At 43.2% G+C, this 14,779-nt stretch overlaps 1 protein-coding gene across 1 annotated transcript in view; it reads left to right on the top strand.

The window, feature by feature from the left end:
• KNL1 (kinetochore scaffold 1) overlaps window positions 1-14,779 on the top strand; it is a 49,828-nt gene that overhangs the window by 12,994 nt on the left and 22,055 nt on the right. Inside the window, exons 9-13 of the mRNA XM_042460173.1 lie at window positions 1,339-1,391; window positions 4,169-8,938; window positions 9,482-9,626; window positions 10,814-10,881; window positions 11,421-11,530. Coding sequence (XP_042316107.1) covers window positions 1,339-1,391; window positions 4,169-8,938; window positions 9,482-9,626; window positions 10,814-10,881; window positions 11,421-11,530 — 5,146 coding nt within the window. The remainder of the gene's footprint in view (window positions 1-1,338; window positions 1,392-4,168; window positions 8,939-9,481; window positions 9,627-10,813; window positions 10,882-11,420; window positions 11,531-14,779) is intronic.

The following is a 14,779-nucleotide window of genomic DNA, read 5'->3' as shown; positions in this document are numbered from 1 at the left end:
GTATACATACTATAAGTGAGGGAGGGGTGACTGCCTATATTACTTGTTCAAGCATCTTGGAACGTAGTGCTACTGGTGATTTTACCATGCTTTCAGACATGTTTTTAAATTTTGCATGGGCCTTTTTTTTTCAAAATAGAAATTGACTGGACAGTCATTTTCTTTCATGAGGAAAAAGGGCTATACATGCTATTAAAATATGAGGGAGGATTAAACAATGCTCAAAACACGGTGAAATGCCAGTAGTATCCTTCCAACACTTGGGAGACAGTATATGCCATTTTGGGACACAATATTTGGGGATGGGGATAGGCCCTTTGGGGGAATTGTTGGATTTTAAAAAAATGTTCCACAACATGCTCCTGGAGGCCAGTTTCACCATGCTTTCAGCTTCCCTTGGGTTCTTTTAGTTCCAGGGGAGGTCTTTATTTAACCAGGAACGAAAGTGGAATTTGACTTCTGGTTTATTTCTTGATTAAATGAAGCCTAGGAGGGCTTAAAACAGTGGCAAAATTGCACATGGAGATAGATATTAGCAATATAGGGGGAGGGAGTTAAAATGTTTTAAAAATCCAGTGAGGCACAATCCAGGAAGATTGTAGCTCTCCAAGGTACCAAGGAGAGACCAATGCACCTCCTCAACCACAGCCAGCTGCTCACTCTTGCAGTGCTTCAAGCAATCATAAGTTGGAAACAAAAGCTTAGAAGCAATGTTCATGTTGATTCTGAATGGCTGTACATTGATTTGAACTAAGGGTCCATACAGACAGGCCAAAATAAAGTTGTTTCGGGTCACTTTGGAGGTATGCTGTTTAAATGACACACATATCTTAAGAGGCCAGAAGCTGTGCTCCAGTCCTTAGGATTGGAGTATGGTTTGGCGCAGCTTCATTTAAACAGCATACCTCCAGAGTGACCTAAAGCAGCTTTATTTTGGCCTGTCTGTATGGGCTCTAAGAAACATAATATATTGGCTGCACGCTTCCAGTTTCAGTTTTGTTCTGTCCAACTGTGGGATGGACCTTTGTGCTGTTTAGACAAAAATTGACCTCTGAGCATCCCAAAGTGGTCATATCTTCTCCATGACTTCATAATTTTATTACTTCCCAGTTTTTAAACAGGTTTTTCCTCTTTGTAAAATATTGAAATCCTGCCCCTAAATAAGCAGCAACAGCCCCATGCTAAAATATGCTGCTACTTGCGATTCTCCCTTTTTACATTTGGCCCTTCCCACCTCTGTAGTGCAAGTTATCTGAATTTGAATTTGGTCCTTGGACTGAAAAATGTTCCCTACTAACCAGAAATGAAGGTATTAACATTTATTTTTCTTCATAAAAGGGATGAACACTTTACTTCATGCCCCCATCCAGACATCTTTGCAGCAAACAGAGGTAAAAATACAGGGTTTTCTTTTGTCCATGTAATCTAGAGTCTTTGTTGCTAGGTCTCTTACAATTTATGCATAAATTGTTTGAACCTTTTGCTGTCACCTCAGGTGGGCAAGCAAGTGAATTGATGGCTCACTGAATGGGGGAAAGTTTCCTTTTCATTGGGACAAAGAGGTGCTGTGCCCAGATCTTGCCTTTCTTCCCACGATGGTCTCACAATTCCATCTCAATCAGGAAATCATTCTACCTACGTTCTACGCACACCCATTAACAGTACTAGAAAAGACACTCCACTGTTGTAATATTAGAATCCCACTTGTTCTTTATGTCCAGTGCACAGCTGCGTTTCATTGTTCCAACTGACTGATTGTATGCTTTGGTAGACCTAACACATAACTACTGTACAAGTTTTTCCACGTTTATCCAAATGGGTAGTGGAGATAATATGACTTGCCTATGAACTAGCTAAACAACCGGTCCCAGTCAGCCTTAGGGCACACTTGATGAGGACAATAGCTTTCCTCTGAGGTGTGATTCTGCCTGATCTATGTAAAGGCACTATGTGGTAACAGCTGTCCACATTTATTTGACATTACAGACTGGACTGTAGGTCAAGGGCAGATGCCTGGTTTTGATGTGCTAGGCTTTCCTCTGTCCTTCAGTTACTTTAGTGACCTGACTCATTATAATATGGTAAGCTTCATAGTCATCAATTTGGTGAGGCATAGAGACCACAAAGAAGAATAGCTTGCTTATACCATTACTGGGCCAACCAAACTGCAAAAATCACATGATGAAAGCTTTTGAAGCTCTGCTGGCTTCATCAGGCAAAGATGTTAAAAAATCATATAGGAGAGAGGAAAAAAAGAGTCACATGCCTACATTTTGTCAAGATGTTATTCTCAGTTAAAATGGTATGAAGGGATATCTATGTAGGCAGGGATCACTCCTTTCTTTTGGCCATGTGGGCTCTGGGATACAAAGGTCCAAAACACACTGCAGAAATAATCCTGTTTGAGAATGCTTTAACTGCCCTGTGCTACTCAGTGCTAAGTAATCCTGGGAATTGTAGTTTATTGTGGCCCCAGGGCTCTCTGGCAGAGAAGGCTAAATGTCTCACAAAACTACAGGTCCCAGAATTCCCCAGCATTGAGCCAAGGCAGTTACAGCGGTCCCAAACTGGATTATTTCTGCAGTGTGTTTTGGATCAAAGAGTTGTAAAGTGAAGAAAATAAAATTTGAAGTCCAGTAGCAACACAAAAATATAATTCCTTAAACTAAAGTATTTAATGCATGCTAAGAAGGGGGATACTCTAGTTCTGGCATGTCTGCTGTTGTGGTACATTGCTTTGCTTCATTCTGAGGCCAAAATGAGGCACCCAGTGAAGATCACGTGGCTGGATACCTCATTCTGACCTCAGAGCAAGTGACCTGTGTTAACGGACAGGCCGGGTGGCACAGTGGGATGTGTTTCAAAGGGCTCAGGATCTTCCAGGAAGATCCAGAGCCAACAGGAAGATATTTTAATGCAGGGGTAGGCAACCTTTTTGAGCCGGGGGCCGGGTTGGTGTCCTTCAGACAACTGGGGGGCCGAAGCCAGGGGTGGAGCTTCCACCCCCGGGGGTGGGGCCACATGCCAGGGGCGGGGCTTCCGCCCCCCAGGGGCCAGGCCACCTCCTCTTTGCCGGCCCCAGGCCCTGTCAGAGGGAAGAGCCGGCGGGGACACCATGCTGAGGCCCCCCCGGCGTTGCTGGCCCCTAACCCCAGGGGCCCGCTGCCAAGCACATCAGAAGACCATCCTGGAGGGCCCCTGCGACCAGCAACGCCCACCAGGGGCCCCTCCGCCGACCAGAAGCCCTCCTGGAGGACACCACAGAAGGCAACGCGGCCTCTGGGAGGCCCGCTGGCCAAACCGTCGGAGCCCTCCTGAGGCCCCACGACGAGGCAACAGGGCCTCACCAGGCCCGCTGCCCAGCCGTCATGAGCCCACCTTGAGGACCCAGCGAAGGCAGCGGCCTCTGGGAGGCCCACTGCCTCGCAGGAGCCCTCCTGAGGGACCCAGCGAACTGCACTGGCCTCCCAGGGCCCGCTGCCGGGCCGTCGGAGCCCTCCTGGAGGGACCCAGAGACGGCAACGAGACTCCCAGGGGCCCGCTGCCGCCGTCGGAGCCCTCCTGGAGGGCCCCTGCGACGGCAACTGGCCTCCCAGGGGCCCGGTGCGGCTGCTGGAGCCCCGTTTCAGGGCTCCGGAGGCCGCAGCAAGCCTCTTAATGGGCACTGCCATTTTGCCCTTCAAAATGGCGGAGAAATCTAGCACGACCTTTTTGGTTGTGCGAGACTTCGCCGCCATTTTGAAGGACAAAATGGCGGCCAAAGCCACCAAAATCGGTGGCGATTGCAGCGGCAGGAGGGACCGGGGGCCGGTGGAAAGGCGCCCGTGGGCCGGATCCAGCGCGCAGGCCGGATGTTGCCGACCCCTGTTTTAATGCATGCTAAGAAGGGGATATGTTGGTTCTGGTTCTGAAAGGGCTGGATGTCATCCTGTCTGTTTGCACCAGAACCAGGATTTGAGCCAAGCATCATCCAGCTTCCCCATTGAGAGGATTTTCGGGGGGCTGTTTCACTTTGGCCAGTTTAGACAGGGCCTAAAATGAAAAGAAAGCTCTGTATTCTTTTACCAGGTAAAAGGATAAACTGGCCTTTTATTTTCAATGTCAGTGAAATCCAAGTGAAATTTAATTAGTAATTTAATACTCAGAAGTTTCTATTTGTTTTTAATAGTGTTCTGATGCAAAAACTGATCAAGAATGGAACAAAATGAATAGAACACTCATCTTTTCAGAGGAAAATGAAATGGACATGACATCTGGGCACACATATGACATTGGAATCTATCAAGAAACTGACAAGACCAAGAAAATAAATTTGAAATCATTTTCAGATGATTTAAAATCAGAAAAGGAAGTTTCACAAATTAATGAATTTAGTTTCTTTGGTGGCCCTTCCAAAATAAAAGGTACTGGTTTATCTCAACAAATGATGAACATTGAAAATGCACCGAAAATTGACTTTGGTGACTTCTTGAAAAGCTTGAAGTCTGTAAATAAGCTTCCAACTGGAGTTCCAGAAAGAAACATTTGTTCTTCAGAGGAAAATGTATATTCCCATTTGCATGAGGAAAGCTGCAACACAACCTCTGCCTTTGGAGCACTTCAAAATAATAGGCAAAACCGTATACCATCTATACTTTCTAATGAAACTGCTGTCACACTTGCTTCAAAGCAGTTAGCTTCTGGACAAGAAAATGTGGGCATGATTATTACCAATATGGAAAGTGTTTTGCCACCTGAAACTAGCTTACTTAATGCAATAAATTCCAAAGAGAATCTCTGGAGGGATTGCTCAGTCAATTATAACAAGAACAGTGGTAGTAGATTAAAAGCTTCTAGGGGTCAACTTGGTGTTCAAGAGGACCAAAGTATGTGTGCCAATGAAATAACTGTGAACCATATAGAACAAATTGCTGATAAATATATTAAGATAAAGAAAGATGACTCATTGGTTTATGAAAATGGTATAATGCCTGTGCCCATTGGTTCTGTCACTTCTATGCCTATTCTCCATGCAGACAAAACTATTGCTTTTTCTATCTTTAGTGCAGATATGGAACTGACAAAGAATTGCACAGATTTATCCTGGGAGGGAAATTCCAAGGAAACAGGCTATCCTGCTCATGGAGATTTTGTGAAAGAGAGAAATAATGTCTCTAGATTAATGGAAGGAACTATTTTTCAAGAAGAGGATATGGACATCACAAACAATCAAGTTTCTGCAAACTCTTATCTAAAGAGTACCCAACATTCTATTTTCAATGAAAGAGCTGTTCCAACTCAAGAAGCTACTTATAGTAAAATGGATCAAAATCCAGGAATACAGAGTGGTCCTCAGACATCCTACCTTCCTAAGAGGAAGGAATGCAATCGCCACCTTGGTGATGAACCAAGCACAGGATCTGTTTTCTTTCTTAATAATAGCAGTTTAAAAAGTCAAGTTACAAAGAATTCTGGAAGTCAAGCAGAGCATCAGTTTCTTTCCCTGTCTAGTGACATTATGCAACAGGCTCATACAACACAAGGGGAAAATAAAATTAATATAAAAAGTGGACTTTCAAATAATGCATTATCCTCAATTCCTCAAGATAAAACTACTACATTTCATTTCAGGGAGAGTATGGAAATAACTAGACCTACAGCTTATTTAAGAAATAATTCTCTGAGTGCTGCAAAATTCCATACTATGCCTCAGCAAGGAATGGGAAGTGATAATAAAAATGTAACAGGATCAAACTGTAATAAGACTGTTGTATTTTCCCTAAGTAAAGACCATGAAATGGAGATTAACAAGAGCTATACAGTGCCAATAAACTATGATATGCAACAGAGTAAGAGAACTCCTCAAGCACTCTCTCTACTATCAATGGATGAACCTCTTCATGTGTTTAATAATGATATGGACGAGACTAAAGCTATAAAAGGCATGATAGATCAAGTTATGGAAAGCCATAGTGACCAAGCTATACAAAAACAAAGTAATGAATCTGAGAGAAGGACACTTACTGGATCAACCAAAGATAGGACTGTTGTATTTTCATTCAGTGATGAGAATGAACTTGAAATTACACAGAGCCATACAGTGGCATTACAACATGATGCTGTCACCAAAGACAAAGACATTCCTATTTCATCAGCTCTGCCTTCAAATAAAACTTCCATGTTTACAATTGGTGAGAATATGGAGATAAGTAAGCCTGTTGAATATGTAACTGAAAAATCTCTGAAGAAGTTAGATGATTCCTGTCCTATGCTAGATCAGAATACAGGACTTGGTAAGAAAAGAGTAACTGGATCAGCTAATGAAAAAACTGGATCTGCCCTGATTGAAAGCAGTGACACAAAACTTACAAAGAGCTTTACAGTACCAGTAGAAGGAACTCCTCAATTACTCCCCCTAATTTCTGAAGAGAAAACCAGCATGTCTGTACATAGTGGTTATATGACAATGAGGAAATCCACAGTTTTTGTTCCAGCAGATAAAACTATGCTGTTTATGCACAATAACAACATGGAAATAACTAAGCCCATAACATATACATCTTTGAAAGATACCAGTGTCAAAGGTTTGCAAATGGAAAAAGAAGAAACTAGCAATGTGGTTCTACCAGAAAGAGCCAAGGAAGAGACTACTGTGTATTTGCATGAAGACAATGAAATTGAGATTACAAGGAGCCACACCGTGACAGTAAACCATGATATTCTCCAAAAAGTCAAGGTAACCCCTCAAGGACTGGTTTTAGGTTCTGCAGAAAAAAAACATGCATTTGCACACCTGAGTGATGTAACAATTCAGTCTAAAACATTTGTTCCTGCAGATGAAACATTTATGTACAATAGTGATATGGAAATAACAAAACCTCTATCAAATGCATTTCTCAAAAATAGCTGTTTCACATCTTTGTCACAGAAAGGAAAAGAGATTAGGAAGACCACATTACCAGGCTCAAATAAAGATGATACTATGGTTTTTTCACAGTGTGATGCTGAAATGGAGATTACAAAGTGCCATTCAGTGGCAGTTACTCGTGGCATTGTATCTCAATATGAAAGGAATCTGCAAGAATTATTTTTTAAGGATAATATGAATACTACAGGATCTCATACTATTAGTAAAGAAAATGTGTATAAGAGCTTGATAAAACCAGGAAAGCATGCTGAAAGGGAACTCTCTCCAAACAAAATGGTGGCTGATGAGACAAGTGTCAATAAAAGTCATACTATAACACTTAATAACAAATCAGATCTGCCTTGTGAACCAACCATCCAAGCTAAGCTCCCTTTTCCTGTTGGCACAACATGTACAGTCACATCTTACCAGGATAGCATAAAGGCCAATAACTTTCCACCTAAAACTACCCATGGTGGAAACCTAGAGGAAAGCGAGAAAAGAGAAATGCCAAATGAAGACCTAAAACAGAGTTTGAATCAAGTCTTTTTGCATACATGTGATGGGAAAATACAGGATGTAGATGTTACAAAATATCACACAGTTTCCATTTATGGTTGTAATAATGATGGGCCTGGTGCTGAAAAAGAGATACTAAACTCCTTCACAAAGTCCACAGAAAAGACAGTTGTTTTTTCAGATGGTAATAACAAGGAAATGACTCAAAACTACACAACAGGAATTGAAGTTATGCACATGAATGGTAACAATGAATGCCATCCAAATTCTGAAGCCAGATTTAGCACTGAAATTCCTGCTTTGGCTAGTGTGTATGGGGAAAAACTAGATATTGCTAAACCTGAGAAAAATCCATCAGACACATCTATTTGTCCTGCCAGTGTGATGCTACCTGTATGTCTAAATACTGAACTAGAGCACCAAGACTATTTGAAAATTAAAGAGAACCAACTAGAATTGTGTACACCTAATATTAATAATTTGGAGAAAGGTCTTACATTAGATATTGTTTCAAATGAAAGAAATGATTTCATGTTTCCAACCGTGGATCCAATATTATCTAAAGAAACTACCCTTGGCTTAAACACAGAAAAAATGTCTATTTTGGTTAGTGAAATGGAGAGTCTGAGAAATGATCCAAGGAAGTTGTCTCAGTCAAAGCAGGAAGCTAGCCCCTCCGGAGAAACAGATGTATTTCCATTTGATGATAAAGTAAGAACGAAATATGAGAAAGAATTGTGTGAATGGGCTGGTATTACAAAAGACTGGCAAAATAACTTGGAATCCCCTACCATCAATACATTTTCTTCAGAGAAAAAGCCAGTACTTTTATCTGAACTATCTGGTGTTTACAACTCCTGCCAAAAGTTCAAAGACACTGAGAAGAAATCAGGACTTGTTTTACTCACTCAAGATGTGTCCAATCTTGAGGAGGCATTGCCCAAATTGACAATGAAGCCAGATGATCTCCTGAGTTTGAAAGAAGATCTTAAAAAAGAATTGGATATTGTTGCCTCTACAGAATGGACAAATACTGGTTTTACAGAGGCTGCTTCTGTTAATGTACCTTTAAATACTATGCATACAGAAGGGCGTAACTTTAAAAAATTGCCTTTGGGTATCTTTCCAGCTAAGCTGCCAAATAAAAGAAAGTCTACGCTTTCCAATGTAGAATGTACTATTGCCAGATCAGAAGAGAGAAGAGAAACTCAAAATTCAAACGTTTCTCTGCTTATTAAAAGATTCTCTGACAAAATCACACAAAACTCAAGTCCATCCTGTTACATAAATGAAGAATTGCTTCCTGCATATGTAGAAGAAATGGATTCTAATGAGTCTTTAAGTTATGACATGCCAGAAAAGCTTTATGGTGTAAGGATAGATAAAGAAATTACCGGTGATGAAGGCTGTCGGTCTGAAGGATTTGAAACTAATAAGAGACAAAGGACTTCAAATCAAGGAGATGAGGAACTTCAAACAGAAAAGAAGTTCAAGGTAGATGAGAGCTGGAGCGGTGTTGCAGATTTAAAGCAGGTGGGTTTTATACAACTAATTGGACACTGTTTCTTTTCCCAGCATAGCAGAATCGGCTTCTGTGCATTATATAATTAAAATAATTCCGAACAATGGATTCTCCTGTGAGGGAGTTGTTACAAATTCACTAAAGGGCCATGAGTAAGTGATTGTTTCATTTGCTATGTTGTCCCATGCTTTGGAGCATTCCTAAAAGGACTCAACTACATGGGAGTCTTGGTCTAGTTTTGCTTGATTATTCCTGGCAAGTTGGGAGACTTGTGTCTTCCTTTCCTAGTCCTTGATAGACAAAATGTGCAGTACAATCCTGTACGTAACTATCCAAAAGGTCCACTGAATTAATGAGTACTTTCCCCCAATTAAGATAGTACAGAATTGCAGCTTAACATTTTCTGTGAATCTAGCAGCCTTGTGGATAACATTCCACTGTGGAATATCTCAAATCTGCTCCTTCTGATGATCATGGCATATAATAATAAACATTTTTAGTAGATATACAAAGTAATCTTACTGATCTAATGTTTATTGCTGTTTTAATTTTAGCCTCTTTGCAGCACAGTCATAGCTCATAACAATGGAGAAACTCAAGGTAAAAATGTTCCGGAACTGATACCTGTGAATCTGGAAAAGACACAAAGCAGCAACAGCAGTTCTCTGAATTCAGTTAAGATTGATACAGACTTCAGTAGTAAGAATTACTTCTTTATCTAATTATTTTCATTTCAGATAACTCCGTAGATAAAGGAACTATAATATTATTTATACAACTGATGTTTTTCTTTCAGTAATAAGAGTGTTTTCAGGCTTGGCTTGCTTCACATGCAGAGTTTATACAAATGATATGGATAAACTTCAGCTATTCATCCTGTGTGTCTCCCTATGTCTTATCCTATGCCTCTTTGGTTTATTCTTACCTTCCAAGGGCTTTAGTGTCTCCTGACGTCTTACAGAATTTCTGAAAACAGCTTGCTGAAAGATTGCATCTGTATGCATAGTTTGGCTTTAGTACATTTCAATGTACTAAAATGTATTTTAATACATTGCATTAAAATAATCACCTTCATTTAGTACCTTTCAATTCATGAAACAGTAGTTTCTTTTGCTTGAACGATACAAAATGAACAATCAGTTTCATTGCAGCAATACATATTGCATCCTCTAGTTTCCTCCCAGGACAAAGGGAAAACCAGTTTGGCCCTAATCATTGGGCAGAAAATGAGCAGCCCCTCCCATTACCATAAAAGAACTCTTCTCCAACTGCCAGTTTTCCTGAGACTTGGAAGAGGAGGGAAGGACATTCTGTCCTCTACCATTGACCAGTAGATGAATAAAGGCAGTTCTTGTAACCTGATTTGGAAGTTACTTGAGTTCTGTTATTAGGGTGAGGAATCTTTGCCCTCAGCTTGTGGTGAAACTTTGGTCCTCCTCCACATGAGTTGTCCATCACCCTCATGCAGTATGGCATCTAATTAGGGATTGTAGGAGATGAATTCTAAAACATCTAGAGGGTTATATGTTCTTCTTCCACTATATAGCTTCTAAAACAGTGGATTACTTAGGTTCAGTAACTTTAGAGAAAAACTTCATTGTACTGTATACTAATCGTGCTCTTATAGATTTCTGTGCTACAGCTTGGGGTGTAAACATTTCTCATTGTCAACATATAAAAGACTCTACAAATTAATTTTTAAAATAATCAGAAACCATGCTTAAAGAGATTTTGTCTAGGAAGTGTTTAAGAATTTGAATAAATAAATTCAATTTGAATAAACTTTCTGTCTGAAATAGTGCTCGCTCAAGACTGACATGTTCTGAATATTCTCTGTGTACATAAACCATAACCTCTTGTTTATCAGATCTCCTTTTTCTTCCTAGTTCAACGAAACAGTGAGATGGAAACTCAGTTTCTCGAGGACAGTATTTGTGAACAAAATTTGCGGGAGGTATGTTACCTTAAAGCCCTTAACCCTCTTCTCAGTCAAAAGTGTACTGCTGCAGTTGTGGAACATCCTTATCAGTATTTCCAGCTTCATATAGAAGACGTTTTTTGTTCACATAAACCTTTAGGGCTAAGCCCTACTCTCACTGTGGCTTTGGGACCTTCTGCAGCACCAAAATTTTTCTTGACATTTTCATGGCTCTCAGAACAGGTATTCAGCATGGGGGATGCTTAGAGAGGGGAGGGTTGTGATCTCTTAATTCACTTTGTGGAAGCTGCCTGTGCAAGTAGAAGTACAGTGCTAGAGTCTGCTACTGCAGTTTAATTTTGCTGCTGTTCTGTTGTGGGTTTTTTTTTGTATTGTTTTTTAATTGTTTCAGTTGAGATTGCTGTTTTTGTTTTGTTATCACCTCAAACACAAATGGCATTGTAAGTTGATTTTCTATTGAAACAAAATATAATTTATTGATTTTTTTTTTAAATTGTGAACACTTGAGCATTGAACCCATTTTAATTAGTTATGCTTGGACTCCTTAATTTCAGAAATTACAGGAGGGTACCATAACAGTCCGTGAATTTTTCACACTTCTCAAAGTCCACATTCTGATACAGCAGCCTCGGCAAAGTCAGCTCCCACCCAAAGTGAGTATATGATCATGCAGATTTATATGTACCGTATTTTCTGGCGTATAAGACTACTTTCTGACCCTCTAAAACGGGGTCAAAAGTGGGCGTCTGTACGCCGGTAAAGAGCACTTACCTGGGTGTCGGCCAGCTTCCAAAGCCCTCCGGAGCTCTTTGGAAGCCGGCGCGAGGGTGCTTCCCTGGCTGCCGGCTTCCAAAGCCCTGCACGATGCAGAGCCCTTTGGAAGCCGCGTGTTGTGGGCATCAGGCCCCCTAAACTTGGCCTATAGTAGGCCAGAGCACTGCCTGCATGCAAGGCAGGCTTTGAAAGCCTCAGCAAAGGCCTGGGGTAAATAAAATAAAAATGAGAGAGAGGGAGATAGGATAGACACACACACACAACAGATAAATAGATAGATAGATGAGAGAGAGAGAGAGAAAGATAGATAGATAGAGAGGAGGGAGGAGAGAGAGAGGAGATAGACAAGAGAAGAGGAGATAGATAGATAAATAGATAGAGATAGATAATGAGAGGTGAGAGATGAGAGAAATAGAGGAGGGAGGGAGGGAGGGATAGATAGGGGATGATGAGAGATAGGGTAGATAGATATGAGATATAGATAGATGAGATTAGATAGAATAGAATAGAGAGATTAGATAGATACGACGAGCTGAGCGGACGCGAGGGGAGATACAACCACAGAGAGAGCATGGGCGCTCCGATAAAGCTAGCTAGATAGATAAGAGAGATCGATAGCTCGCTCGCTCCCTGCGCGCGCGCAATGAGCCAGAGGGGGGCGGGCCCGCGCGGGCGGAGGCGAGCGACGCGGGGGCCAGCTAGCTAGCGCCGCGCGAGAAGCGATGACAGAAACATCAGCGAGCGAGGAAGCGCGCGCCCCGTAACCCCCCCCGCGATCGGCGCACTCGATAGCGATCGGATAGCGAGAGATAATAGCTCCTCAGCTGCGCGCGAGAGGGCGCCGACCGCGCGACGAGCGCGCGGGCCCTATACGCGCTCCCTCGCTCCGTCGCATTAGATCGCTAGCTCGATCATCGAACTCGCGGAGCGCGCCATAGCGAGCGAGAGCGGCAGATCGCATAGGTAGCTCGCGACACTCGCTCGCTCGCTCAATCGCTGCTCGCTCAGATAGCTCGCTGCCCCGCGCGCGCTGGCAGCCTCCCCCACGCGCGAGCGGGGCGCTAGAATAATCGCTGCTACGAATCGCTGATCGCTCTCTCGTTCGATCGCCTAGCTAGCTAGCTGCTCGAGCGGCGCCAAGAGCGCGCGCGCCTCGCGCGCGGGGTCGGTCCGCGCGGCGGGCCGGCGAGCGCGACGGCGCTATTCGCGCTCGCTAGCCTCCGGCGAGAATCGACATTCGCATCGCTCGCTCGCTGCCCCGCGCGCGGGCGACTCCCCACCCACCCGAGAGGGGGCGATAGATCGATCGCTCGCGATATAGATAATAGCTCGATAGAATCGCTGAGCAGAAGAATAGATGTAGAGAGCGCGCAAATCGAGAGAGGGGGAAGGGCCCAGAGCGAGGGAGACAAGCGAGAGAGAGGAGCCAGGACCTCGTCGCGCGCCGGCGCGCGAGAGAAATCGCGCGCGCGGCAGGGCGCGGCGCTAGCCACCCACCCCCACACCGAGAGAGAGACATAGCTAGCATCGATCGATGAGCGACGCGCGCGCGACCGACGCTAGATCGCTCGCTAGCATCCTAGATAGCTCGACTAGCTAGAGACTAGATAGGAGAGCGAGGGGGAGATCTCCCCCCGGCGACGAGGGGAGCTCGCATAGCTTCGCTCGCATGCCGCTCCCTAGCGCGCGACATAGCGACGAGGTGCGGGACGAGAAAGAGGGCGGGAGGGCGGGGACAGAGAGAGAGCGAGAATGAGAGCGCGCAACTCAGCTAGAGCGCGCGCGGGCGGGAGAGAGAGGACCTAGAGCGAGGGGGGTGCGGAGGAAAGAAGTAGAGATAGCGAGAGGGAGATGAATAGCTAGATAGATGATGATAGCTAGTGATAGATAGCTAGATAGATAGATAGATAGAGAGAGGAGCGAGGAGATAACACACCAGAGAGAGAGGGGAGGATAGATAGATCGATGATAGATAGATAGATGATAGATAGCCAGACAACAGACAGACAGACAGACAGACAGACAGATAGATGAGAGAGAGAGAATAGATAGATAGGAGAGAATAGAAAGGGGGAGGGAAAGAGAAGGAGGGAGGGAGAGACGAGAGAGGGGGGAGACAGAGAGAGATGAGAGAAAGAGAAGAATAGAGAGAGGGAGGGGAGAGAGAGAGAGAGAGAATAGAGAGAGGGGCGGAGAAGAGAGAGAGGGAGATAGATAGATGATAGATAGAGATAGATAGATAGACTGATCTGTAGATGATCTATAAGATCATAGAGAGCGAGACGATAGCGAATGATAGATCGATAGCTCGCTCAGATATAAGATAGAAGATAGAAGATAGTAGATAGCTAGATAGATAATATAGATGGGAGAGAGAGAGATAGCAAGCAGGCAGCACCACAGCAAGCCAGATTAGAGACGTTGGGGGAAGGCAGTGATGTTTTTAAAATTTTTATTTGTTGTGCATTGGAGAGGTGGTCTTATACGGCCAAGTACAGTGGTGCCTCGGTTACAAAGTAATTCGTTCCGCGGCCGCTTTCGTGACCCGAAAAGCCTCGAAGCAATTGCCATAGGCGCTAATGGGGAAAGCCGCGTTTCGTGCGAAAAGCCGAAAAAAGCACCAAAATTTCTTCGTAACCCGAAAAACATTCGAACCCGGAACATGATTCCAATGGGATTTTTTCGATACCGAAAATTTCGAACCTGGGTATTTCGTATCCCAGGTACCACTGTATACCCCAACTCTATATTTTAACTGGAAAAGGTGGGGTCGTCTTATACGCCCAGTGCGTCTTATACACGGAAAATACGGTATTACTTACATAAGTATTGAAGAAGTATATGAAGTAGCGAGAAGCCAGGTACCATTTAAAACACAGCTGGCCTTCTTGAACAGCTTTAGCAACAAAGACACACTTAAGCCAGTCTCTTCTACACGCCTATCATGATCTCTGGATCTTATTGTTAGAACAAGTTATGTTTTTCTTCTCTCTTTAGTATGAGACAACACAGATCCTACCTAGAAGAGGAGATTATCAGTCAGTATGTGTATCGCCGAAGTTGCTGTTATGATGAAGACTGTCAAACCCTTTGCAAGATAAAGAAAGTAAGATTTTTGTATCAAAGTGCATTTGCATTG

The sequence above is a fragment of the Sceloporus undulatus genome, chromosome 1, assembly GCF_019175285.1.
Source record: "Sceloporus undulatus isolate JIND9_A2432 ecotype Alabama chromosome 1, SceUnd_v1.1, whole genome shotgun sequence".
In the NCBI taxonomy this organism is placed as follows: domain Eukaryota; kingdom Metazoa; phylum Chordata; class Lepidosauria; order Squamata; family Phrynosomatidae; genus Sceloporus; species Sceloporus undulatus.
Note: the sequence above shows the minus strand (reverse complement) of the source record. Positions and strands in the feature narration are given on the sequence as shown.